Raw genomic sequence first — 27,050 nt, forward strand, 5'->3', positions numbered from 1 at the left:
AAACATTTCTGTATTTGTTTCAAAATGATGTATTTTAGCTCAAAAGGGACACCACTTGAAATGGGGAGGTTATACAGCTTCAGAAATGTTTTATTCTTCTTTTGCTCAAATAAATGTCTCAAGACAACTCAAATTATTTTCATAACAAATGAAACATTCCTGTTTGTTTGACCCCTGTGGTTCTTGCTTGCTTTCTTTATTTTTGTCTTCAGTAGTCACTGCAAAAACTCCGTTTTTCTTATGTCTCCCACCAGAGCTGAAAGCTGGTGACTGGAATATTCCACCTCCGTCTGTGCGGGGTGCAGCTGCCTAAAATAAATCTCCAAGCTTTAAGCAGCTCAGGCTCTGCCTCACGGAAGATGTCTTATTCTTACCCTAGAGTGAGAATCCCCTCTTGGTGATATCATTAAGGAAGCCAATGATCCCAAAGCTCCAGGGCAGAAACTTGACAACAGCACTTATACTGAGACACTACTTGACTGTTTACCATATATGTGTGAAAAATGGTGGCTACAAACATTCGTGAACATGAAAGGAAATCAATGGATCCAAGCAGATAAATGAAGCATTGCATGGGATATATGAAATTATATGTCCTACTTGGGAGTATGCATAGTGCCCTCCTGGATCCCTGCAATCAAATTTGGTGCCAGGGTAGCTGAATCTGACACTGATCGTAGCCTTTGCAACCAGAGTTGTGAGGGTACATACAGTGGATGAGAATATGACAAAAGAAAATTGAATCTAAAGTTATAAAACAAATATATTGGTTGTCTGGCAGACTTTATCTTTTCCTTGCTTGGCAATTGTATCAGCAGCTGCTGAATTACTTTCTGCTTGCTATGAGTGAACACTGTAAATTCTTGGTGTTTCCTGTGCTTATGAGAAGACATAATCATCAGAGGCGGTTGTATATTTAGTGTGGATTAAGAAAATTTTTTAAAATAATGCTTTTTTTTTTTTTAAGACCAAGATTTTTCATAACTAGTGGCAGGTTATTAGTGCTTTATAACTGAAATGTGCTTGTACTGCCACCAAACCCATGTTCTCTCTTTTTAAAATAGTGGGGTGGAGTTGTCACTCAGGTCCTTCTGCATTATTAGTTGTAATTCAGGAGACTGTTAATGACAGCATATTGATACTAGGTTATAGCCCTCCTAGGTTGATTTTTAGAACTGTAAAACAAGAATGGCAGGCTTTAGAGGTTGATTATAAAGAAATGTATTGTTGTTTGATATGCTTAAATCTGCTAGGTAAGTTAAAAAGCCAAGTAGGAAATCTGGAATAGAAATGATGTGCAGTTAAAGGCTGAGGAATCTCTATATCATCTATACAGCAGAGCCTATTACACTATTGCTCAGTGTGCATTAGTATTCTGTGCTTGTCATCTGAAAAGCTACTACAGGCAGTAGTTTTACCAGGCTGTTTCCATTTCTAACTTCATGCTACAGCGTTCTCGCTTGTCTGCACAGCTGACCCGATCCTGTATGTCATCAGGGAGGAGATGTTTAACTTGTGACACTGCTAATCCTTTCCTGAAGGCTTTTCGTTCTTCCTGCACATTGTCCTTTCATTACTTTTGTGAGCTGGAACATGCTTGCTCAGCCCAATGATGAATTCATGTAATTACCTATGTATGTACCGAAGTCCTGTTGACTTTAAAGTTAAAGATCAGTGATTGCTTAAGTATTGCACTGAATCAGGATCCCCGGGCGTTTTCACATTCAGAAGTTCACTTGGGAATTGATGTACTTTATTGTACTTCTCCATGGATGAGACACTCCCACAGCCTGGCTGTCACTGCAGGTCTGTCACAGCTTAGCAGAGTCCCAAAGCCTCCTTTAGTTCCTCCTGTTCAAATGGTGACAAGGACCTGGCTGGGGCTACGGCAGAGCTGTGTGGTGCTTATCTACACCCAGGTAGACCTGTGGACCACAGCTGGCCTGCATTTCTGTTAATGCCTTTGCATTAACACCACTGGGATAAGTGGAAGCAAATCATGATGTTAGATAAAGTGTGTGCATTTGGTTAATCCAATTCTAGAAAGCCTTATTAGTCTGTGTGCAGGTATGAGTTATGCAAAAGCACATGTCTGTGCCAGGAATCTGCATCCTGGGATAGCTCTGTGTGTGTGTGTACCTCTGCAGAAACCCTGTTTGCAGGAACTCTAGTGCAGAGTTCTCTTTCTGGTCCAAGCTCTCTCACAAGGATGTGTATGATTTTCTGTGTGCCTCTTGAAAATGTGCTTTTCTCCACGTTTTTATTTTGCTAATTTAAACACATGTAATGCATTGTGATAGTGCTGTTTTTTATAGACAAGGCTGCCCTGCTGTCAAGCCCAAAGAGTCTAGTTTTGTCTTGGTGTATGTAGGCATCAAACCCTCAGAGAATATGTTTGTCAGTCAGTCCATCTCAAGGCTATCCTGGGAATCACATCTGAATTCCAAAATAGCATTGGCTCTCTAGTTCATATGTTATCATAACTTAGTAGACACAGAATATATTCTTCCAGAAAGCCAGCTCTGTCCTGGGCTTCATCAAAAGAAGTGTGGCCATCAGGCTGAGGCAGGTGAATCTCCCCCTTCTACTCTGATCTCATGAGACACCCCTGGAATCTTGGGTCCAGTTCTAGAGGCCCCAACACAGGAAGGACATGGAACTGTTCAAGTGAGTCTAGAGGAGGGCCACATAGATGCACAGAGGTCTGGAGCACCTCTGCTCTGGAGACAGGCAGAGGGATTTGGGGTTGTTCAGCCTGGAAGAGACCTTAGAACACCTTCTAGTACCTGAAGGGCTGCAGGAAAGCTGGGGAGGGATCTCTTTTACAAGAGTGTGAAGTGATAAAACACAAGGGGTAATGATTTCAAGATTAAAGAGGGGAGATTTATGTTAGATATTAGGAAGTAATTCTTTCCTGTGAGGGTGGTGAGACACTGGAACAGGTCGCCCAGGGAAGTTATGGTTGCTCCACCCCTGGAATCGTTCAAGGTCAGGTTGGATGGGGTTGGGGTTAGGGTTAGGTGTGGGGCAACCTGATCTAATAGGAAGTGTCCTTTCACATGCAGGGTGATTGGAACTAGTTGATCTTTAAGGACCCTTCCAACCCATACCATTCTATGATTTGTGACTCTCATGTAGTCTGCACTCAGAATAGCATTAGCCCTTTGACAAGAGGGAAGGTGTTGTTGTTAGAGCAGTTCTGCTCAGTTCTGCTCTGGGCTTCTGCTGGAGCTCAGTGGCATTGCTTTCCTAGGTTGATGATGGAGTGGACTGTTCTTCATCCATATCCGTGCTGCTTCCTCAGTGCTTTGATATTCTGCCAGCTGAAGGAGGGAAGAGACATTTTTAAATATTTCTGGTAATACAGTAAGTACTCTCACGTGTTTTGCTCACTCATTTTTCCGTATCCAGAAATCTATCCGACCAGAATTGGTTCACTCTCTTTTATTAGCAGAAATAGATCCACAACAATTAAAATTGATTTAAGAAAAAGAAAAACGAGAAGCAGCAAGCACAACATCGTATTGACTGACTGTGCATATATTCACACTGGCTTCCAACCCATGGATAATTACCCCTCAGAGATTGCATGCTATGTACAGTACAGTGATGGAATTGTAACTTTTAAGAGCTTTAGTGAGGCCCTCAGGATGCCAAATTATTTCTTCCCCCCCTTTTCAGTGCAATGAGTAATGCTTTTTAAATGCACATGACCCATCCTCATAAAACAAAGCAAGGCATGTCAGTGATATTTTATGTCTCTGGGTCTCTCTTTTCTTCAACTGACACAATAGAAGGAGTGTACCCCTGGGATGAATTTTGGGACTTGGTCAGAGAATCTCTTGGGATTGCTGGTGTTTTTTTAGTGAGGGGAAAGGCAAGTGGAACTCAGATGTTACTTGTGCTGTTTGGTAGCAGGTACCCTGCGTGGGGTTACTGCAAAGAAAGAGGGCTTGAAAGAGGTTGTTGGGTTAGAAATCTGTAGAAAAGCAGTCTTCATTAGTTTGGTTGATCATAGATCTCCTAGTTTAAATGCAAAGAAGCAGTGGTGGTGCTTTCTCCAACCTCTTAGCCAGAGCCAATAGAACTGTTTTGATTTGCAGTTTTACACACAAAAAATTTAAACTATTGCCAACAAATTTCAGCCTAAATTGTTTTTGGCAAAGTGATAAGCAAGTGAAAAACAGGGCCTCATCGTAGGAAGTGTCAAGCAATTTTAGGCAGAGATACCAGCTCCTCCTAGAGGAAAAAAGCCAGTACGTAAATAGCTCCCAACAGATCCTTTACCCAAGGAGACAAAAAGATGACGTGCAGAAGCTGCTGCTAATGTCAAGTTTAAGCTTTCCAACAGAAACATGTTAGGTATGTGAGGTTTAGGTTTGTCTGTAAGATGTGACTTGATGCTCAGGCAGGGGTTGTTCTTGATGCTCTGTGGTGTTTTGGAGGTATTAACAGCTGTTCAGATAGGCTGGAGCTCTTCAGAGAATTATCTCCAAAAGTACTGTCCTGGGAGTTGAGAAAGGAGGTACATTTGAAAACACAGCAATTGGGAATAAAGTTGCAGGTCTGCTGTACTCCTCCATGGCAGGCACTTGTGCTTTGACTGTCTCTGCAGCTCTTTTTATGGATTTTTATCTTTTGTTCATGTCTTCAACAAATGTTTAGTAACAGTACGTGGTGCTTTGTCCCCTTACACTAGCCTGGACCAGTAGACTGTTGTGTTAAAGGGAGAGATCCCAAAGAAAACTTGTTGCCCAAAAAGAGACTCTCTAACTGGGACAGACTATAGCAGCTACCAGGTCACTGCAGCCACCCTGCTCCTCCTCAAGAATGCATGAAGGGTGGGCCTGGGACTGTTCCTGGGGTGGGTTTGTATGTATAATGCATACACTCAGCCCTCATCTCCCATCCCACCTTCCTCATGGTCCTGTGTACCAGGAGGACCGGTGTCCCCTTCTCCCCATGTGACCAGGCTGCAGAAGTTAGAACAAGGCATACAAGGACCCTCCTTGATGCTCCCAGCCTCAGCCCCTTAATAAAACAAAGGATACACACTGTTTTAAACTTAACTGAAGACAAACAGATCAAAATAGTTCTTTGTCTATCAGAGACCTGTGCATGGCTGCATGGTGATTGAATGTGTGGTTTCCACAGAGTAGCTGAGTTTATGGGACATGTTCAGGAGAGGGCTGCTCCTGGGGAAGTATTAGTTGCTTTAGTTTATAAATCTGTTAGGTCAGCTTCTTCTTGACTTGTTTGGAATAACTCTTTGTGCTCAATGCCACTTATAGCAGCTTTCAGCTTGTTTAGTGATGGTGCAGCATACGATCTCTGCAATCTGAAATGCCATGTTAGTGTTTGGTCCTGCAGTCCCTAATCCTTTCTCATGACAGCAGTCGATGGGGTACCAATTCCACACTCTTGGGGTACCCTGGCGGAAATGTGGTTGGTGCTTTTGGTGGCTGATATGAGAAAATGTGTGTGTATGTGCTCATCCTTATTGTTTTAATCTAACTTGAGAAAACATGGTTTACTTGTTAGATATGTAAATTTTTGGGTGCCTAATTAGCTGCTTTACTTGCCAACTCCCTCCAGCCCCTTTCTTCCATGATCCCACCATCCTGTTCCCTTCTCATTCCCTGTAATATGCGTAGATGATGAACAGAAAATCTCCGAATTCTTTAGGAATATTTACTTTAGGGTTTTGGTTTTGTTTGCTTTTCTGATGACTTGGAGATGGCATGGTGAGAAAAGAAACATGTGAGCTAAACCTGTTGGTTTGAACATTGTGTCAGAAAATATCCATAAATTGCAAGTTACTACACAGATGTATAGATTTAATGAGACTATGTAATGCCATTTATTTATGCTAAAGAATCTGACACATACGGCACTGAAAAAAAGTTAATACTCTAAGAGTTATTTTATATTTTTCCATTGCCATCTGTCACTGCCTACATAATAATGATACAGGTGAAAGCCTAGCGCTGTTTTTTAAAAAAATCAGAATGAATAGTTGCTTAAATGTTTTTCTGCTTTAATAGCCAGTGTGTTTTAAGTTGTGGGAAGGAGGCAACAGAGATACCCTCCCCTCCTTTTTTAGCATATCAAGTTTGGGGTTTAAACAAATTCAGATACTTGAAGTGACTTCTGAAAGTGGAAAATTGTTATGAATTGTTCTGTCCTTTAAATTTGGAAAAGTTGAGGGACTCAATAATACTCTGCCATCCTTGTAACATGTTGTCAGTGTCTGGTTCTTGGAGTAGCCCTTTCATATGCCTCTTTAGATGAAGGTGAATGGATGTGCTCTAGGTCCTGCCTTAATGTGCTGACTTCAATATTGCTGGGGTCTCTGAACTCTGAGCTGGTCTGTCTAGATCACACATCCCCAAGTCTTGGTCCCATTGGCCATCTGAAATCAGGAAAGGGAAATATACTATTTTAGCTGTCTTAAGTAAAAATCCCTCTCTCAAAGCAGCAAGGTGGTGAACAGCATTTCCCAGGACATTGGTTTTTAAAAGTTTTGCTTCAACTTCATGCAGTCAGGCTGTAGTCAGGCAAAACTGCTTTCCCTTTTTTTCTTTTAATTATGGTGGAGGTCGACACAGCAATGAATCTAAAATGCATGGTGGAAAGTCCCTATCCTCAGACACTTGCAGTGATCCTGTACCTGAGGATTCTGTCCATTACTTTGCTTCGGCCACCTGCTTCCAAGGGTACAGACAAGGCTTTGACTCAAATAAACGAAACAGGTTTTGTTGTTAATCTGCTTTTTACAATGTAGTGACAAAGACAGAAAATATTTTTGTGACAGGTGCTTATCCTATAATTTTCCATGGGTTGATGAGTCAGGGGAGGTGCCTCCTTTAGAAGAGGAGGACATGGCAAGGTCAGGCTGCATTAAGATGATTTAGAGTGTATGTAATTGAAAAGAAATGCACCTTCTTCTGAAATCTGTGAATTTAATCCACAGGTGGAACTTGTAATGAAAGCCTTTCACTTGTTTAAAATAACGTCCCTAGTGGTAAAAATGTCAGAAAATGAAGCAAAGTACCTGCTCCAGATCCAGAGAAGTCATTCCATTTGCTTCAAACACTTTTGTTTGGTGTATTTTCAAATATAGTGTAGATCCCAACTGGAAAGTTCCTTATAAATGAAATAATCACTATTGTTATAACTACTGCTCTGCATACACTGGAAAGCATTTAGGAAGTCACACACTTTTTAAGAAGCAGAGATGACAATGAGTGAGTTTTTGGTCAGTTTAAGTGGATGTTGTAAATCGCTTTATTTATAAGAGACAGCCCATATATAGCTGTAGGTTGTCAGCATTTTCCATTATAAACTTCTAGTTTTGTGTACCATATAGAGCTTTTAGCAGCCTCTTAGAAAATCCACTTAGAGGTGAATGTTATGTCACTGCTCCCTGAATGTTTGTCTTGCTTCCTTGCAAAATTTGTTTTGATCTTAAAAATAAAAAGGTGTTCATGGATTTCACTGTGTTTCACTATAGGACTGAGCCTGATTTTTGTTTTTCCACTTCAGTGTGCATCAGAAATTACTTTACTGAACTAAATAAGCTGTGGTAGGAGAGGAGAGTGATGATATTTGATGTACGTGTTGCAGAGAGTAAGAGATATGCAAGGGAAAGGACTGTGAGAGACCACCCACATCACCAAACCCTGCCTCCTGCAGTTCACAGTAACTGTGAAATAAAAGTTTACAATTAAAAGGGTCCCTGGAGAACAGCTGCTGTGCCCCACAGCCCCAACCCAGCATCACCTGCTTGTCTGTAATAAGTGTAAAGTCATTAAGACAAAGGCAGAAAGTCTTAGTGATTACTGGATGTGGCCTGAAGGAGCAGGGGGTCACAAGTACTGCCGTGTTCCACTTGCCTTTTGCAGGAGGCAGGTTCTGGCACTGCAAGTGGAGACTGCAGTGAGGAAGCTCTTCCTTGTGCCTATAGGGAATGGGCAGAAACCTTGTATTATGTTAAGCACAATACTTGTTGCACCATAATTACTTTGTAAGCATAGGCAAAAAAGGAAGGGGAGGATAGGTCATCAGGAGTGCTTTTCCTACCCTGGGATATGAATACATTACTCTCACTTGTGTAAGTTGAAGTTGCATAGATGCATTTGTGGGTGGAATTTGGCCCAAGGTCCTTCTGGAGAGGAATCTTGCAACACTGAGCAATTATATATTCAATTAGAAGTTCTTGCTCTTGCCAAGTGAAGGTATGAAGCATGGGTGACTTGTGGTGAGCAAACAGTTGTGTTTCAAGGCTTGACATCTGGGCCAAATTCTGGTCTAGAAACTGCCATTCTTACTTGTACCAAGGTACTCCTTACTCAGAGTCTTTGGACTTCTGAAGGGTTCTCACTGAATGTGACTCAGAGTTCACTGAAAATATCAATTGAGTCCAGTGATAGGAAAGAAATTTCAGGTCTTAACGCTGTGTGTGCTGGGATGCTAAATCAGAGCCCTGTAACTGTAGTGTTTGTATAAGCTTTTATAGTCATTTGAGCATAGAAGTTGTTTCAGGTTTCACTGCTGCAGTCTTCATTACTTGTGTCTCACCATGGGCAGCTGGGTTGGGAGAAGCTGCTTGGTGTTTCAGAACTGTTGCCACTGAAAGCCTGCAGTAGCATCCCAAGTGCTGCTCCACATCAGCCTGAGTTGGTCCATGTGATGGCACAATATGCCACATCAGGGGCCTGATCCACCTGAACTCAGTTGTTTTTTCTCAGGAGGGTGCTCTTTGTTGTTTTGTCAGGTTTTTTTACCAGCCAGTTCCATGAGCACTGGTGCCAGTATAAGAGGTGGAAGGGGTGGGAAAACTAGAGGATGGCAACCATCCTTTGTGTCAGATAAAACCTGACTGAAGGTTGGCTTAGCTACACAACCACATCCTAATTTAAACTAAACTTGGGTGTAATGGACCTGTTAGTCTACATGTACTGAACACACCACCTCCGGAAGATATGAAATAAGTATTCTGTTGCATTTAGTGAGTTTAGATTGCCTTCAGGGGTAACAAGCTTAAACTGAGATTCTTCAGCATGAAAACTTAAAATTTCTGAAGATGCCTAAATAAACTGATCACTTCTCACTGAATTTCTGGCGTATTAACTACCTCTGTGTGGGCCTGAAGAATCCCGTTTGTCGCATGCAAAAAAGGACTCTATGCTAAGCTTCTAAAATCTTTCCTTTCCCTCCCTTCCTTTATGTAAGTCTGCTGCGGTCACATCTCACTATCTAAGATTCTAATTTTTTCAGATTCTAAGATTCTAATTTTTGGCAGAAAGCTAAATCTTTGGCTGCTCATGACAAAACAGATTTGACACCCAGCGTTGGGGATGTTTCCGTGTAACGTGTTTGGGCTTTTGGTACTTGACTTGAGAGAGACGGGGTAATTCCACTTTCTCTGCAGGTGACATTCACCCTCATTTATTCCATTCAGATACAGCTTCACTTCTCTTTGAGCCTCCAGAAAGTCTCAATCTACAGTGAAAGCAGAACTGGCTCCCTTGACATACATCTTTCTAACCCCCAACTGAAACATTTTCCATTACAATATTGTTAGGGCAGTGTTGCCTGCAGGTGTCCTTTAGGGGATATCTGCCTTTCTCCTGGAGAGCATGGTTATCTGCCCTAAAGCAGCAGATGTACTGCCAGTACTTGAGCAGACCTGACTCCTTATTCCTCACTTCCACACCTCTGCAGCTTTGGAGCCATACCTGCTTTGCACCAGTGCAGCACAAGGGGAAGAGGAGGCCTGTTTGTTTCTCAGGAACTAAATACAATTTCCAGATAATTTGAGTTAACCTATTTGCCAAGTGCTTTGTGGCTATGAGGCAACAACAGACCAGGTTCCTTGCCTGGTTCTACCTCCACTCGGCTGCATTCACACTCTTTGGATGTGTGCCTTTTAAAAGAAGGAAGGTTTGTCCATGCTCCCTTTTTTTTTCACACTTTTAATAGCTCACAATCAAGTGAAAATGGACTTGAAAGCCATCATTAATTAAGAGCCAAATTCTACCAAGCAACAAGAAACTCAAAGATGAAGTTTTCTTTTTATTGAGACCCCTTTATACTATTCAAAGGAGGAAAGTATGTTTAAACATACATTAAAGCCTCGCTACACTTCTGGAGTGGTGTAAACACCCTCTTTAAGGACCCTTTTTGCTACCCAAGTGCTCTCAGACTGAACAAGAGCCAGGGTTTATTGTTTCCAGCTTTTGGCATTCCTTACCTTGACTTTTCAAAATCTGTCAACAAGGAAGAGTTTTCGCTGCTCACCCCCATCCCCTTAATTTTCCTTTTACAAAATACTTGCTGGTTTGCCACTCCAGCTCTTCAAATTAAATATGTTCCACTCACTTTTGCTGAGTGCTTTTAATAATGTAGAAACAGGGCGTTTATTATTATAGGAACATTCCACATTTGAGTCTTGAGATGTGTAGGACTAAGTACCCAGGTTCATAACATGCAAGAAGCTGGGTCATTTTCTGTTTGTCTGTAGCTGCCAATTAGCAGTGTCATTAATCCACTGCCTAGGAGAAGTTCATGATTAAAATAGATGGTGTCACTGACCATTGACAAGACAGTATGCAGAAGGTTGTGTTGTCCCTGTGCTTGCAGTAGTTGGAGCTCAGTCTCATTTTCCAGAGGAAAATAACAGTGACTTGGTTTCTTTGCATTCTGTGGTAAAGACAGACACATTATCCATGCTCTGAGTGTTGCATTATTTTATGTTCTGGTTTGGGAATCTGCAGCAGACCCTGGGAGAAGTAATGTACCACCTGGCCCCCACTATCAGATGAGTTTGGTCAGAGAACATGTCGGGTCCACATGAGCTGCAGATGTCCTACACTGTGTTCTCCCACAGTCACCCCAAGGCTCTTTGGGGTTGTCAGATTTGAATTTTGGCTCCTCAGCAATGAGTATCTGAAGCTGGGCCAAGAGAAAAGGAATGGGGGAAGAGGCATGGGGAGTTTGAGAGGTGAAGTTTGCTTTTTCTGCTTCACCAAGGGCAGGAAGAGGCTGGCGGTGTGCGGCTGCTGCCAGGAAAGGCTAACGTCTAGCTGGAGACCACAAACACTTGATGACAGTGGACAGCCTGGTTTTCCAAGACCACAGATAAAATAAGCAATGACCTCGGACAGCAGACAATGGAGGAGACAGAGGGGCACAGTCCTGGTGCGTGCTCCCTCTCATGTTGAACAGAAGGAATTTTGTTATGTAGTAGGAATTGCACTCTAGCTTGCTTACTTAAGAAAGAGACGACCAGTACTTTCATTTACATCCACCTGAGGATCAAATCTCTTAGCAAGTCTAGAGGTTGTTTCCCCCCTCTGCCCATCTCATGTTTTAGGGAGACAAATTTCCACGACGAAGGATGAAATGCTAGGAATATTTTTCTTAGGTGGATCTTCCAAGTTTTGGTTTGTAGCTTCTCTAATTTGTGGATGAAGGAAATATTTTGCTGCTGCAAACTTGCCAAAATGTTGTCTAACAGGGAATTGCAGTTTAATTAGCACTTAGGAGACACTAACAATAAATGTATTCAATTTGGCCACTCAGGATAAAGTGCAATTCAGGATCAGCTGGTTGGTGCTCTGAAAAAAAAACAACAAAAAACCCTAAACCAAACCAAAAAAACAAAAAACAAAAAAAACCCCCCCCCCCCCCAAAAAAAAAACCACACATATGTGATTGCTCTGGTGAATATGTGCCATTAACTTTCATGTTCACAGGCAGAAACTTTCACAGCTCCTCAACTGTTATTTTGTTGTTATTTTTTTTCCCTGCAAGGTGTTGTACTGGACTGAGAAGAAGTGGAAGGAACTTGTATGAACTGGAGGGAAATGGTCTGATTTCAAGTTTATGCTTTTACAGTGGGAGCTGGGTTAGTTTTTCCCTGCTCTTTCTTTTGCTGTGATTTTTAGGAAAAGTGCCAAAAACTTCAAAATTTTTTTCCATTTACTTATTTATGCGTTGTTTTGCCAAGGAATGAGAAAGCCTGCCACTTTTAGCAAGTGTGTGAACAAAAAAGGCAAGGGAACCCAGGGTGAAATTTGACATGGAGACTTGTGTACTATGCATGATAGCCATAAACATCCCTTGACTATTTCTTTTTTGCTTTGCTGCAGAGTTCATTATACTCTCTGGGTTTGTGGCTGTAAATGAAAACAAAGACAGTGCCACAAAAAGATTGCAGTCTCAAAGGCTGGCTGAGAACAGAGAAAACAAACTATATGCAATTTAAGTACCTGCTTGCATGCAGGCTACAACATAAGTCTAATATATACACCAGCATGATGTAAGGCTGTGGAGATGACCTGATTAGCAAAATGCTTGCAATGAGCTGAGGAGTTCCCTGCTGCACCAGTGCTCTCCTCCCTGGAGACCTGTGACTGGTCCCAGCTGAAGAAAACCTCTCAGCAAGAGCTAGTTGATGGTTTCTGGAAAGGCAACAATGGTGCTCTGTGTGTGAAGCTGAGGGAAGTAAGAACCCTAAACAGCCTGAACAATTTTATAGCATAGCTGAAACGTTATGAAAGATACAACAGGAATTACTTGAGCTCTGTGAGCTGCCTTTGCAGGAGTTGTGGAGCACTGTGTGTTTCGGGAGGTTGCGTTTCAGCAAACAGTTCCCTCCGTTTTGTGGTGCTGTTTGTCCTGTTGGATGAAAGCCATCATTCAGCAGAAAGACACTCCACGGCAAGGTAAAGTAAGTGATCCTCCAGTTTTGCCTTGCTTTCATACCTGCTAACCATGCAAAGGTCCACAGACTTAAATGGGAACTTGGGGTGCACAGCACTTATTACAGTCAATACTCAATTACAGTATTTATTGGCCCAAGTCAGAGAAATAGAGACAAATGTTTCTGTAGAGAAGGCACAAGGCTTTCTATCTACGTATAAATGTACACAGTTGCTATGAGGTTTTTGGGGTATTATGCATGTTACTGTGCATGGAGAGTGTGCAAGCTTGTGGCAGAAACTCAGGGTTTTAGGTGAGGAGCACAGGGCTCTATTTCTGGCTCTACCCTAGCTGCTTGTGTGGCCAAGTGTATTAAATCCTGCTTCTAAAGACAGCAAACCGTTTATTCGGGCTTCATTCTCAGACTTACTGAATACCCCAAAAGGCTGCTATTATTAGAGGAAACTGCCATTCCTTAGCTCTGAAAGTGGGCTGTCCATAAATCACCAATGTGTGCTTTCCACGGGGAGGTGGGACTAGGACCTCAACTTGATCCCTGCCAGCCCATGGAGCTGGCAGAGTTCCCACTCTTCCTCTTTTCTGCTCAACCCCTCCACAGAGGCTGTGTCCTCCTGGTCCTGAGGCTGCCAATGGCTGTGCCACCCACCATATCTTGGGCTCCTCACAAGCACTGGATGGCTTCCCATTACTTCTCTTGCTGCCATGGTGGAGCAGGCCCCCTCACCCTCTCAATGCAAACAGCCTCCTCTTGGCCTATTTCAGCCTCCCTTCTTCCCCAGTTTGGGGTGGTGGTGGCCTCAACAGAAGCAGCTATTAGGTAAAATGTATCTTGTGCTTTTGCAATTAGATGAGGTTTATGGCATCTTTTTCACAGCCAGCAAGAGGTTGCTTTCATCCACGTTATTTCCCTGTGCATGCTGTTGGTACCAGGGCTAGCACTGTGGAGCAGGGAGCCATCCCCAGGGGACTGTGCTTTTCCACCACACTGGGTGTAGGTGGGGACAGCCACACTCTGCCCCCGGGTACCACGTGGGGACACATCACAAGCTTTCAGTCTGTGCTTTTGTTTCTATTTTTTAAACAATAAATGCATCTCTGTGGCAACAAAAATATCTATATTCTATAAGGAAGTGCTCCAATAGTTAGCAGTTAAAGGCCATTTCGATGCCAGCGCCTGTGCGGTCATCTGCTGTGATCTGATCTGTCTGTGTCCTTGCTCTGGATGTGCTTTGCTGTAACAGTACTTACATTCCCTAGCTCCCATTAGTGCCTTGATGAATAGTGGAAGATGTGTTTCAGGAATTTTACGATTAAAAAGCAACATCTTACTGGTATTGGGTCTCTGGTGCCTTTTCCCTGCTCATTATGCTTCTCCTAGGAGTAACAGCAATGAGTTAGAGTTGTAACATCAACATCAGGCTCTGAACCTTGTGTTTTCTTTAACTGTAAATTTTGAGAAGGGAGGAGAAAGGAGGATGAGGGAGGAAGTCTAAGTATTAGGGTTTGTTCTGACATTTCCAAGCTGGCTGTTTGAATCTGTGATGCCTCACAGTGATCAGACACATTTGCTCCAAATCTTCTCTTTGGGTTTCCAGATAGAGGCCCCTGGGGTTGTAGTTCTGGATCACACCTGGCCTGGCATTCAGAGGCACTGGGCAATCCCAGGACATGCATTTGCTCTCCAGGTCCACTGCAGTCACTTGCATGTGTGCTGATAGCCTTAGTACAGAGGTCAAAGACTGCTTAGATATGAAGGCTGAATTACCACCTTTTTAAACCCCTCAGCAGGATCAAGGCTTAGGGAAGCAGGCACGTGGGCTTGCCTTCTGGCTGACAGCGTGGATGGAGAGTGTGACTCTAGGACAGGCCTTTCCACAGTTTTGATCAACCACTGAAACATCCAAACGGGGGTGTCTGATGGTTAAAACACCCCTGGGTGAAAAAGCCTGATACTTTCATTCTCTTTAAAGATTTGATGGCCCTGCAAACTCTTGCTGGTTAGAGGAGGTGAGCTGAGGATCACAGAAATCAGCAGTAAGTCCATTGGTCTAACGAGGATTGCCTGGTTAGATCTTCAGCTATGCTTATTTCACTTGCAAATATAAAGAATCCAGCAGCTTAGATCTTGTTTCAGACCTGTTTGCCTTGGCAATGACCCATTTATGTGAATCAGAAAATGGTAGCAAAAAAAGCACTGGAGGCTTATCCAGAGATGGGTCTCCCCTCTGTAAGAAAACCTGCCCATGCAGGCAGGGTGATGCAGAGATGACTGACAGCCCACAGGCCAGCTTCACTAGGTCCCTGTGTTTTGAATGGTCCTGCTTGCAAAGGGAGCTTGTTTCCATGAGCTGTGGTGGTGCAGTGCTCTGTCTTTGGAAACCTGGTGTCTTGGTGCCGTAGGCAGGAGAGTCCTGGAGGAAGCAGCTGTGGCTGTGTCCTTTGGTTTTGTTACTTGGACTCCTTGAGAGGAAAGGAGCTCTTGTGTTTCAAGCTGAGGAGCAGAAGATCAGTTCTTAAGCCTGCTGCATATCTGATGGGTCTCTGGATCCCATTTTGCCTTGGTTTCTAAGCTGCAAGATAGGGAGAGAATTACGAGTGTAAAAACAAAACCAAACAAGGCCTTGAAGAAATATGCAGCTGTAATTTGTGGCACAGTCACCACAGTGAGACCTTTGGTGCTGGCTTGAGCTTTAAGGCTGAGCTTTAGTAGCAATAATAGTAGAAATTTATAATGACACTAGCAATTGGGAACTTAGAAAATACACATTTTTAAATTTTTTCTTTTTTTTTTCTTTTTCCTTTTTTTTTTTTTTTTTTCCCCCCAGCAAATTCAGTAAAGCTAGAAATGCAAAGTGATGAGGAATGTGACAGGAAGCCCTTCAGTAAGGAAGATGAGATCAGGGCTCTGGATGAAGGAAGCAGCCTGGAAGACCCCCTCACTGAGAGTAACGAGATGATGGATAACAGAAAGATCCAGGAGCTATCGAGCGAGGGAGGAATCCGGCTTCCGAATGGTAAACTGAAATGTGACGTCTGTGGCATGGTTTGCATTGGGCCCAATGTGCTAATGGTACATAAAAGGAGCCACACTGGTAAGCAGCTGAAAGAAAATCTGATGACTGCCTGTGGCATCTGATGTTGATGTTACCTGAAAACTCTCTTCTCTTCCCTTTTCATTCGCGGGGTAGCAGGAGATGGGGGAGGGAAAAAATGGGCTTTTATCAGTTTGGTTCTCTGCCTGCTCCCCAATTTCTGGAGATACTGTGTTTCTGGCAAGCATGGGTCTTTCTTGACATTGACTTCATTTGGTTCTTAAAAATAGTATAAGATCCTGTAAAATTGCTTTTATAGCTGCTCTTGATCAGAGACAAGATGGTGAGAGTCAATCTCTGGCATGAGAGTATGTATGTGTGTGTGCATGTATGTAAAAGGCTTTTAAAAGTCTTAGATGGTCTTTTCTTGGAGGTGCTCACAGGCAGACATCACCAGCAGCTTCTTGAGGATCTTGAACCTCCTTTGCAAGTAGCTGGGCATGGTGCTGGCAGCCTGGCAAACCTGAGATTAGGAAACCCTACAGGGGACACTCGTTATGTAGCTATCCTGATGCCAGGGCAGGCTTGCTGCTCATCAACATGACAACTCCATCAGCAAAACCTCACCTGAACTGCTTTCCTGGGCTAGCACTTTGTTCCTCCTGACAGTCCAGATACCATTTTTGAGGCACCGTTCAATGCTTGTGCTCTCCTATCATCTATTTTTGTTATTTGTAGTGCTACTGCTTTTTGGAGACCAAAAGGCCTTTGGAGGCTTTTGGATTTAATCGTTCAAGAGCCAGACAAAACCTTTGCAATACACTGAATGAGTGGGTCTTTGGGGCCTAAAAGATGAGGCCTCGAGTTTAAAACAGGGAATTTCAGGGGAGTTTTGGCTAATATGGGAAATTGGGGTGGCTGAGAGGCTAGAACTCTCTTTCCTCTGCTGTTCCTCAAGTGAGAGCAACAGTTGCCTCCAACAGGATAAAAGTGCAGGTGGTGCTAGGAGACAACACTTTCTGGTCTTGCAGAGATCTACCTGGCAGAGACTTTGATTCAAAAAAAGCACTTAACCTTGTGCTTAACTTTCATGAGATTTAAGCACATATTAGTCACCTGAAATAGTACAATGGTTGCTTAACCATTAAGATATACACTTAAATCTTATTAAGGGTAAGCACAGGTTTCTATGCTGGAGCCTCAGTGAGTGTTGATTATTCATATTTTTGGGAAAGATGAAAGGTGGCTTTTTTTCTCTTTCTCTGCTAATATTTGAGAGACTCGCACTAAAAGATACAAAGATTTTGCTAAGATACAAAAGAAAAGTGGGGTTTTAAGGGCAAAGTAAGACTGTGTAATCCCTTTGTAAGCCTGGTAGTTTGCAGTCAACTAGTGTGCTCTGGAAGGGAAAGAAAACAATAGAATTTCTGTACAGAGGAACAATAGCTCTGTATTACATAGTTAATGTCCTGTATATGAGTTGTATTGATAATATCTTAACATAAATGTATAATGCAAAGAATCTCAGTATTGTTTATGATGCAGCCATGATTTTAGACAGCAGTTGCAACACGGGAAAACTATTGGCTAGAGAACTAAAATGTTGATTAACAATTTGGCATGCTATTACTAGGAAAGGGAAAGAGAATAGAGAATATAGCAGACTGAGTCCCCAGCTTTCAACCTCCCTAAAAGTTTTCATTGGCACTTGGATGGATCTGAACATATGTATTGTAGGTGCATCAGAGTTTGTGTATTTGAACTTGAGCAGCTAAATTAGACATGCTAAATTTAGATGTAGGTACTTAATTAAATGCTCGGCATTTTTTGGAGATAAGGAATAGCTAGTACAGCTTTTAACTACAGACAGGCTGCCTCTTTCATGTGGAACAAGATGTGCAAATTCAAAGTGAAGAGAAGAAAATCTTGTCTGCGTGCAGGCAGGATGGCTGGATGCGGGTGGATGGGTAGGAATTGCATAACTGGTGGCCTTTTCCTTCAGGCTACTGCTGGTTCCTTGCAGAGCTCTGACTCCTTTTCCCATCTGAGCAGAGGAGCCGTGATGTAATGCTCTATACAGATGATTTCAAGCATATAGAAATATCATTCCTTTTAATGTGTAGCTCAGTGCTCTGCTCACAGTAAATCAGCTGGCAAATTTTGTGGGGAATTTCCCCTCCCCCCCCTCAGTTTGTTTGTTTTTAAGTACATGCTGCTACTTCACTGTCCACAACAGAAGGAGAAGTTTGCTTGGATTTCCACATCCTTGATTTTAACAGATATTTTTAACATACTGGATTCTATCTTTTAAAGTGCAGTATTTCAAAATATATTGCCACTTCCTGATTGAGCACTGACCTGTGGGTAGTCTGGTTTTGCAGCCCAAGGGAGGATGGTAGTGGGAAGGGAGGTTGTCCCTAGTGAGTGGAAACGGATGACATTCTTTATCAGTTCATGCTACTGGCATGTAAGCCCTTACCTCTCAGAGCCAATTTAAGTATCTTTTGGGAGCTGAATCCTGCCTCATTCTCCTTTTTATCTGTACAAAACCAAAGCATGGTCTGGCCAGTTGTTTGCCTTGGCAAAAACTGAAGTCCTTCTCCCTTCCCAAAAAACCTGTCAGCATTCTATGCAAATTACACAAAATGCTGTGGTCCATAGTAGAGGCTGTAATTTGTATATATGCTGGGATGAGAGTGTGGCTTTTCTTACACCAGGGACCAAGGCTTGGTGAGGAGCTGTGCCATATGGCTTTGGTTCTGTTAGGCACACCAAGGGCACAGTTTTCTGTGCCCTTACTCATCCATTCCTGAGGAGCAATTGTCTTCAGTGCCACATTATGGTAGTTCAGGCAAACAGATGCATGGACAGGGGAAAATAATCTGTGCCATGGATGAGGCCAGAGTGGATGAGCTCAGTTCCTGATCTTTCAGCTTTATATGCTTGGAGCATCTTTCCACTTGCCTCTTTACCTGATAGACCAAGCTGGGGATTTCCCATTCAGCCTTCGGATCTGCACAAGCATTGCCTTACACAAGTGGTGAAAGTGATGCTCTGGTCCACAGCACCTCCATCTCAGATCCCTGGGCATTGCTCATCTGATACTGTCCAGCACAACATTTCTCTGAAACATTGATACTTCAGGTGAAGCATTTTTCTAATCTGCAGAGGCATCAGGAGAAGGCCTTCTATTTATCTGTTGTCACTGACAGAAAATGCTCCCTGTGGGTATTAAGTGTGATGCCCTCCCTATTTTAGTGAATGAAGTAACTTCTCCCCCCCAAAATGTGCCATATCCCTGTGTCAGAAAAATAGAATGTGTCAGGTTTGATTTGTTTTCCTCCTTTCTCATACTTTTGATCCAAATTTCATATTTCACAGCACAAGGCCTGAGTTACAGTGTCTTTATCAGTTTTTTTGTTACTGTAGGAGGTGACTGGTCACATAATACTGCCACTAGATACTCCAGAGCCTTCTGCTTGGGGATGCAAAGGGGAGAGGAAGAAGATAGGTCAATAATCCTATTTGTCTGAGGGAATGAAAAGGAACCCCAGTGATTTCACCTGTTCAGTCTTTCTGCCAGTAGGCCTGAATTAACGTTTCCTTGCTCCTCATTTTTTGGTAACCCAGAAACCTATTGCAGCTGTGCTGCTTCCTCTGTGATCTGTGAGGCCCACACCTCGTTCTTCCTGAATTGTGTTTTTTTTCCACTGTAATATCCTGTGCTTTATCTAGTCCACTGCTGGATTCTCAAAAGTTTTTTATTTCTAAGGGAAGGTTGGGATCATCTTCATTATTTTAAGAACACACAGAGGTTAAATGCTTCCTCTGTGTGGAAAGAGCGGGACAGTAGAAGAGCAAAGCCAGGTCCCTGGGTGCAGGGTGCAACATAGCACAGATAGAAGCCTTGCTCCACACTGTCTCTGGGCTTATTTTAATTTTTTTGTGTGCTAACTGCAGGAGTGTCTCAGATCTTTGCTTGCACTTGATGTGCATTTTAGTCCCATAAAGTCAGTGAGATTAGATGCATTATGTACCCATGAGGAAAATCCTCCAGATTTGCTCTAGCATCCATAGCATTCTAATTGAACGTTATGGAACACCGAATGCCTTTTAATTTTACTTTTTTCTCAGGCAGAATTCAAGTTTTTAGGACACAATAAGTGAGGAAAAATGCAATTGTGCTGTTAAATATAAAAGACTTCTGTCCCTAAAGCAGCTAACCAGGAACAAATTTATCCAAATGGTCATATTAACACATGACAATTAACTTTGTTGGACTGCTTGTCATATTCTTTGAGTAGAAGGGTTTTATTTTGTTTAATGTGTAGCCTAGTGCAGGCTCCTACTGCTTGTAAAATGAATAAATTTGGCACTGAATCAAAAAACATAGGGCCAAATTTCTACAAGTGATGATTTCTACTTGGGTTCCTAAATCTGAACTTTTCCAGAAGTCTCATTTTCCAGATTAGCATAAGGAAGGAGAGCTTAAATTTTCAAAATTGCTTTCTATATAAGAATATGTTTTACTTGCAGTACTCAGTAGCTAAATTCTCAGTTTACTTAATGGATTTGCTCTCTTAAGAATACAGACATCAATTTGTGTACAATAATCACAGGCATTTTTCATGAGATATTTGTCCCTACTGTTTTATAATAGAAGTCCCCATCTTGAAGTAGGTTTTTGCCAACAAAAAACCAGTGAAATCACCAATTACAAGTGATGTGCAGCTCTTCTAGTGACTCTGCTAGAAGAGTAAGTAGGTATCTAGACAGTCCCCAGAATAACCAAGTGCACTGAAGTCTGCTGCTCTGTATTTTGCCTGGGTAAAGGCAGGTTGCAACTCGGTGCCTGGCAGTGTATTGGTAGCACAGCTGATATCTCATTTGTGCTTCTGGGATAGAGCAGAATCAGAGCAGTGGCAGCATCTGATGAATCAAGAGAAATGTTTCATTTTAACTGAATATTGCCAAAAAACCTGATATGGGAGGCTGAAAATCAGTATTACCAACATGAGCAAGTACTTTCTGATGGCAGCATGGGTGTGGTAATTTTGTATTAAGAGATTAAAAAAAAGTATGCCATTTTAGAAGAACTTAAGCTGTCATTTGCATATCAAAAGTATGTGCCAAACAGTAGAGGCTAAAGTCTTCAATATACATATAACCAGGACTGATGTTAAATGTAGACCCACTGGACGCAATTCTTAAATGCAGAAGGACTCTATCCTGACTTTCTTCTTCTTTTGAAGAGACTTTGCTGGAGCAGGTTTAGAGAAGGGCAGCCAAGCTGGTGAAGGGTCTGGAGAACAAGTCCTATGAAGAAAGACTGAGGAAACTGGGATTATTTAGTCTGGACAAGAGGAGACTTTGCCTTGTTCTCTCAAGTAAATAGTGATAGGACTAGAGGAAATGGCCTGAAGTTGCACCATGGGAGGTTTAGACTACATATTAGGAAGAATTTCTTTACTGGAAGAGTAGTCAGGCAATGGAGTGGGCTGCCCAGCGAGATGGTGGAGTCGCCATCCCTGGAATTATTAAAAAACTGTGTAAATGTGGCACTTCAGGACATGCTGTAGTGAGCAGGGTGGATTTGTTTTGTTGTGTTTGGGGTTGGTTTTTTCATTTGTTTTCTTTTAGGGGGTGGTGATTGGATGCTGTGATCCTGGAGGTCTTTTCCAACTGTGACAATTCTCCCCGATTTATTTTTTTTTTAATTTTTAATTTTTTTTAAACATATGACTATAACATTCACAGGCAGGGACTTAGCACTGCAGTAGAAATAGCCAGGTCTCACTGTTAAAAGAGAACCAGTGCATTATTTTGTGAGCTGCTCTGTTTCATTTCAAAGGGACAAAAGTTCCTGGCCAAAAGTTAGGAAAATCTAAGTCTCCTTGGTTGCAAGGTTTGCAGACTCTTTGTCCTCAGTTAAATTTCTGTTTTGGTACAGAAAACATCACTGTATTATTTTTCTAGCAGTACAAGATTCAAAGAAGGGTAACTCATACTGAAACTTCTGTGCAGCACATCCGTGTAAAGAAGAATTATTGTTCAGGGAAGCTTCCAATTAAGAAGAAAAAGGAGTTGGGTTTTTTGAGGTTCTTTTTAAATAACTTCTGGCATATACATGGTAAAATATGAAAGCTATTTGTTGGAAGTTAAGTCAGTTTGTTCAATTGGTTTCAGTTTGTGACAGCTAGACAGTGTTCGTAGCTTGTTATAAAGTCTCCAGCCAGCTGCCATATATTAGATACTTAGGAAGGAATCATGTCTTGCTAATAAACCTGGCTCCATTGGTTCTCTTCACCTTTCATCTCAGCATTTGTTTACACAACAGCAAGTTAACTTGTGTACTTTAGATACCAGTAGCTACAGAGCAGCAATATTTCATTATTTTTCCTGCAGGGGACATAGCTGTAATGGATGCATGTTAAACAATTAACTGTGAAGTTTCAACAGTACTTCAGTCTAATTTAGAAGTAAATATTTGAAATTGTTCCTTTTAATTAATAATTAATTTAACTGTTAAATCTTAAAGTTCCATAAATTTTTATTTTTTTTTCCTTTAATTATCAGGGCTGTTCCCTGGCACAAACCCATCTTTCTCAGCCTTTAGGAAAGTTAATACTTGGTAGCCCTGGCTTACCTTGCCATATCCACTCCTGAAGTAACTTTAGATGATTAAATTCCCTATGCTGCAGAACAAGGCTTTCTAGGCATTCTTGGTTTTGTCTGGCTTTAGATCTTTAATCTGGAGTTGAAAAGAAGCATCTTTTTTGTTTGGTTAGCTGTTCTTATACCTCTCATCACTGAGGAAGCATTTCTTTTTAATGTTAATCATTAAAGCTTGAGGTTTTTCTGCCCTAGTTTAGCTCTAAAATAGAGGAAAGGTTTAACACTTGAAGTAGATTAAAAATATCTTGCAGTTAACTTGCAGGCACAGTTTCCAGTGCTGAAAAGCAAAAAGCTTGCTTAGTCACCTTTTAATACATGTTCTGTTCATAAGATGTTCTTATTTCAACAAATTGGTGTAAGTATTTTGAGGCAAACAGTAAACACAGAGGCATAAAAGGTGAGAAACACACCATGCTTGTAATTGTCATTACCCTCTTGTGGCTGTGTATGCCACCTGTTTGATAGGTCTGTAGTTTCCAATGTGTCTGTGCTGCCATCACCCCCAAAGACAGGAAAAATTTAAACATGTTCAGGGACTGCTTTGGAGGGGAAAAAATGTATTTAAAGATGTTTTGTCAGTGGATGTTTAGTTTGAAGTGTGATTAATTTCAGCCTATGGATAAAAACTTCTAGTTATCACAGAAGAGTAAGAGAGGTGACTAGGGATGTAAAGGTGGTCATACTGTAATTAGGGAATAATAATAATGGAGAACTGCTTAAAAAACTGCTAGGAAAAAGGCAGCAAGAGACATAACAGGAAAACTGTCTTCTCAAGGCAATAAAATGGTAAAGAAAGCTGGTTAGGTAGTGTCTGGAATAGACATCAGACAGGGTTTTTGGGGAAAGCAGCAAAATCTTACTATTCCGTATTTCCTTTTTTTTGATGCACTCTTCTATTGGGTAATGGTCTCTCAGATTAGCTGTGCTAAATGTAAAAGCTACTAATTAATCAAGCACGAAGGTGTGAGTAAAATTAACAGTCATCCCACAAGCCTGCAGCTTAAACAAGGATCAGGAATCAAATGATTGGAGGAAAGTATAACAAACAGATCAAAGCAGTTATTTACCCAGAGTTAAGCCAGTAGGAAAAATGAATTCATGCTGGCTTTAAATAGATACAAAGGTTATTTAAGGTAAAAAGTGCTATTGTAGCAGATTCTGTCGAAAAAGAGAGAGCAGACTTTGTGATTTTTGTGGTGAATGTTTTCATGTCATCTTTACCACTGAATTATGGTGCAGTGAGTATTTGAATTCCTGACCGATTTTCAGCATCTCTTCAGCTGCCAGTTGATTGGGGAATAATACCTGCTCATACCTCCAAATAACACCTCCAAAAATATCAAAGATAAGTGGGTGATGTAGTGGCTAAAGCACATTAACTGCACAGTTTTAACTACAGCAGGAATAAAAGGAAGGACTTCAGGCTTGGTAGGAAACTTGCTACCTTCTTTAGTCTTGTCATGCTGAAACTGAAGCTATCATTCCTGAATACTTAGAAACTTGTCAAAGGAAGGGGGCTTGCCTGTTTTTCCAGACAGGGAAAGCAAAACAGAAAAGAAAAGCACCCCCTATATGTTTTTCTACTGCAGTCTCTTTACAGATCTCTGTTGTGGACATTTTGAAATGATCTAGAAGAAGATAATGGCTAATCAGATTCTTTAAGCATAGTGTGGGAGTTTAAAAGGGAAACCACAAACTATCAATTCCAATCAGTTCATCCTCAGTGTATTGGAAGATGAGCTTTATGCCCTGATTTTTTAAATCATTTTTCTTGTCAAGATGTAGGAACCTTAGTATCTTCAGTCCATCTGCAGTGGTTTCAGATGTAATTTCCAGCTCTCACATGTGAAGTTGCAGATGAATGGCATAAAACCATGGCATACCTGTCTTCTGCTGCCCTCTGTGCAGGACCCTGATGCTGGCAGTGATTTCAGCCACTGGAACAAGAATTGATTGTGAACATGTCTAAGAGATCTCTTCCTCCCCCTCTTTCAATGTGACTCAACAGATAAATGTTGCACTTTACACTAGACACATGCACCACTTCAATAAAAACATAGCATTAGTTTTGTCAGCAAGGGAGTTGGGATCCTTTTAAAGCAACTGAAAAAACTTCTGGAGAGATGTGACAGATCAGAGAACATTCATTTTGCCCTAAGAACTGTGCTTTAAGCTAGTGAATTCAACCTCAAAAAGTCTGTCCTCAAAGACGTTGTCCATGGCTCCATAATAGGTGAGAGACTGAAAAATTTAATGGGACCTCATCCATCTGAAATCTGATGTTCCAGACCTTGTTGAACTGGGGCTTCAGTTGGTGGAAACATTTCAGCATCCAGAGCCCAGCTGCAGTGAAGCATTCAGGCAAATGGCCAGCACAAGTATATGCTTGTGCCCTATTGATTTGCACTGTACCCAGTGGGAAATGAGTAGATGAGAACTGCCTGCCTGCCCAAGAATGCTGAGTGTCCTCAGCAAATGTTCATGAAGAGTATGGTGTTGATAATATTTCACAAAAATTGTATGAGTTTGTCAAGGGCTTTCCTCTAAATAATAACTTAAAAAAAAATTTTAAGGGTATTTGTTTATATGGACCCAATCCCCAGGGCAAATATGGCTTAACATCAAAATAAGTTTTGGATGTGTGTGTGTGTGTGTGTGTGTGTGTGTGTGTGTATGCGTAGGGTGAAGGAAAAGGGTAAGGTTTCTGTTAATTTTTTTCTTTTCAGTTAGTTTTACTTAGAACATAAGTTTCCTTATTTCACAGGTTAATGGTGTAAGATTTTTCTCAATGTTTGCCCAAGGATTGTGGACCTGATCCTCATTTACTTTTCTTCATGCCACTCTTGAAATGCAAAGCAGCCTTTAAAAAGGGGTTTCATTTTACGTATAATGTAAGCAAAAGATTTGGTTTGGAGCAGAGACCTTAACATCTGTCCAAGTCCAATTGTTAGGATCATTTCTAAATACTTATATGTATCGAGCTTATACTAAAAATAAATGCAAACCATAGAGATAAATGCTACAAAACCACAGTTATGGATCTAAAGTTTGAGCAGAGCTCATTTATGGAACTCTGTTTCTGAAGGATAAAACCTCTGAGGTGGAGAACTTTAAGAAAATTAGGCTGTGTTAATCACCTCAAGGGGAAAGCATCCAATCACTATTGGAGCCTTTGCCCATTGCACAAGGGCAATGGCCTCTGGTTTTAGCAAGTGCCATGTGGTGGTGGTGGGGACCATACCTGGGTAAGGTGGCACTGTTAAAAAAGAGGGATAATGGGCTTCCTGCATGTTCTGATGTTTCTTGACAGCTCTCTCCCTTTCTTTTCCCATCCAGGTGAACGCCCCTTCCACTGTAACCAATGTGGAGCTTCTTTTACTCAGAAGGGTAACCTGCTGAGGCATATCAAATTGCACTCTGGAGAGAAACCATTCAAATGTCCTTTCTGCAGCTATGCCTGCCGACGGAGGGACGCCCTCACAGGACACCTCAGGACGCACTCTGGTGAGCCCACCTTGTCTTCTCTTCCCTCTTGGTTTTTTCCTTTGCAAATACTGCTCAAGTAAAGCAGGTTTTGAAAACAGCTGTGTGTCCCTGGTGGCTATGGGGCTTGTACCATCTTCATCCTCTTCAGATAGAACAGCTCTGAACTTTGGGACAGCCTTGATGTGAATCAGAAAAGTTGTGGTTCAGCCACACCTCTCCTTTTGTGTAACTGAGCTCCTCTGCTGATGCTATCATATTTCCCTTTGAATGTCCCTTGGGTGTATCCAGGCTTGATGGCAGATTGTTTTGACACTCTCAGCCCCAAAGTGGCTGTGAAATTCCAAAGATCACAAAGAATAACTGTGCACTCTTGGAAGCCTGCAGTTCATACCCATTTCTTCATCTAATAAATGCCAGATGCTAGTGGAGTTCATGCTTGTTCATCTTTCAAAAACCCTCCTTATTCTTGTTCATTTTTGATGCTTGTTATATCTTGTGCTAAAGTCCCAATTCATGGCAGCCACAGCACTCACTCAGCAGAAGGTGGTAGAGAGAGATTGTGTTTGTCTTGCCTCACAGCTTGGTAGTATCACATCTATAGCAAGTCTACTTGATATAGTTTCTTGATATCTTCTAAAGAAATACCCATCCCATAACTGTTAGTAGTCACGTTCATAGCCCTGATCAGGATTAGAGGTGTTTGTTGTCCCTGTACACCACACCAAGGGGCCACATTCTGTTTAGTTACTCATTTGTGTAGGACTTTTGAGTAAGATCTTAACTTGCTGCATTTTTTTCTCTCTCAAGTTGTTCAACTTCTGTGTCCAGGCCATTTATATGAGACTGTTTTTTATTGTTGAATGAGCAGAGATAATTGGATTGGTTACAAATGACAGCACCACAGATGAACTTTATTGAGGTGTTAGGAAATGTATGACTACTGAAACACAGTGGCTGAAGTGCAGCTGCAGATAGAAACTCTGTATGTGAAAATGTAATCAAGGAGCTTCCTGACTCTACAAATGTTTCATCTATAGGGTCAGCCTCACTTTGGTAGAAGTTTCTGTTTTGTGAGCATTCGGTTGGTCTTAGGATACAGAGTTGCCTTGACATTTCCAATAATCAGAC

The 27,050-nt window shown here is 41.7% G+C and overlaps 1 protein-coding gene across 7 annotated transcripts in view; it reads left to right on the forward strand.

Annotated features, from left to right (window-relative positions):
• Positions 1 to 27,050, forward strand: part of IKZF2 (IKAROS family zinc finger 2) — a 109,024-nt gene that overhangs the window by 44,710 nt on the left and 37,264 nt on the right. For 4 of the 7 annotated variants that reach the window (XM_030454157.1, XM_030454156.1, XM_030454158.1 and 1 more), the window contains 2 exons: positions 15,555 to 15,821; positions 25,773 to 25,940. In XM_030454157.1, coding sequence (XP_030310017.1) covers positions 15,555 to 15,821; positions 25,773 to 25,940 — 435 coding nt within the window. Of the gene's footprint in view, positions 1 to 14,699; positions 14,764 to 15,554; positions 15,822 to 25,772; positions 25,941 to 27,050 lie in introns of all 7 variants that reach the window. The other 3 variants (XM_030454160.1, XM_030454161.1, XM_030454162.1) reach the window with 2 other exon arrangements.

Source organism: Calypte anna, chromosome 7 (genome assembly GCF_003957555.1).
Source record: "Calypte anna isolate BGI_N300 chromosome 7, bCalAnn1_v1.p, whole genome shotgun sequence".
Taxonomy (NCBI): domain Eukaryota; kingdom Metazoa; phylum Chordata; class Aves; order Apodiformes; family Trochilidae; genus Calypte; species Calypte anna.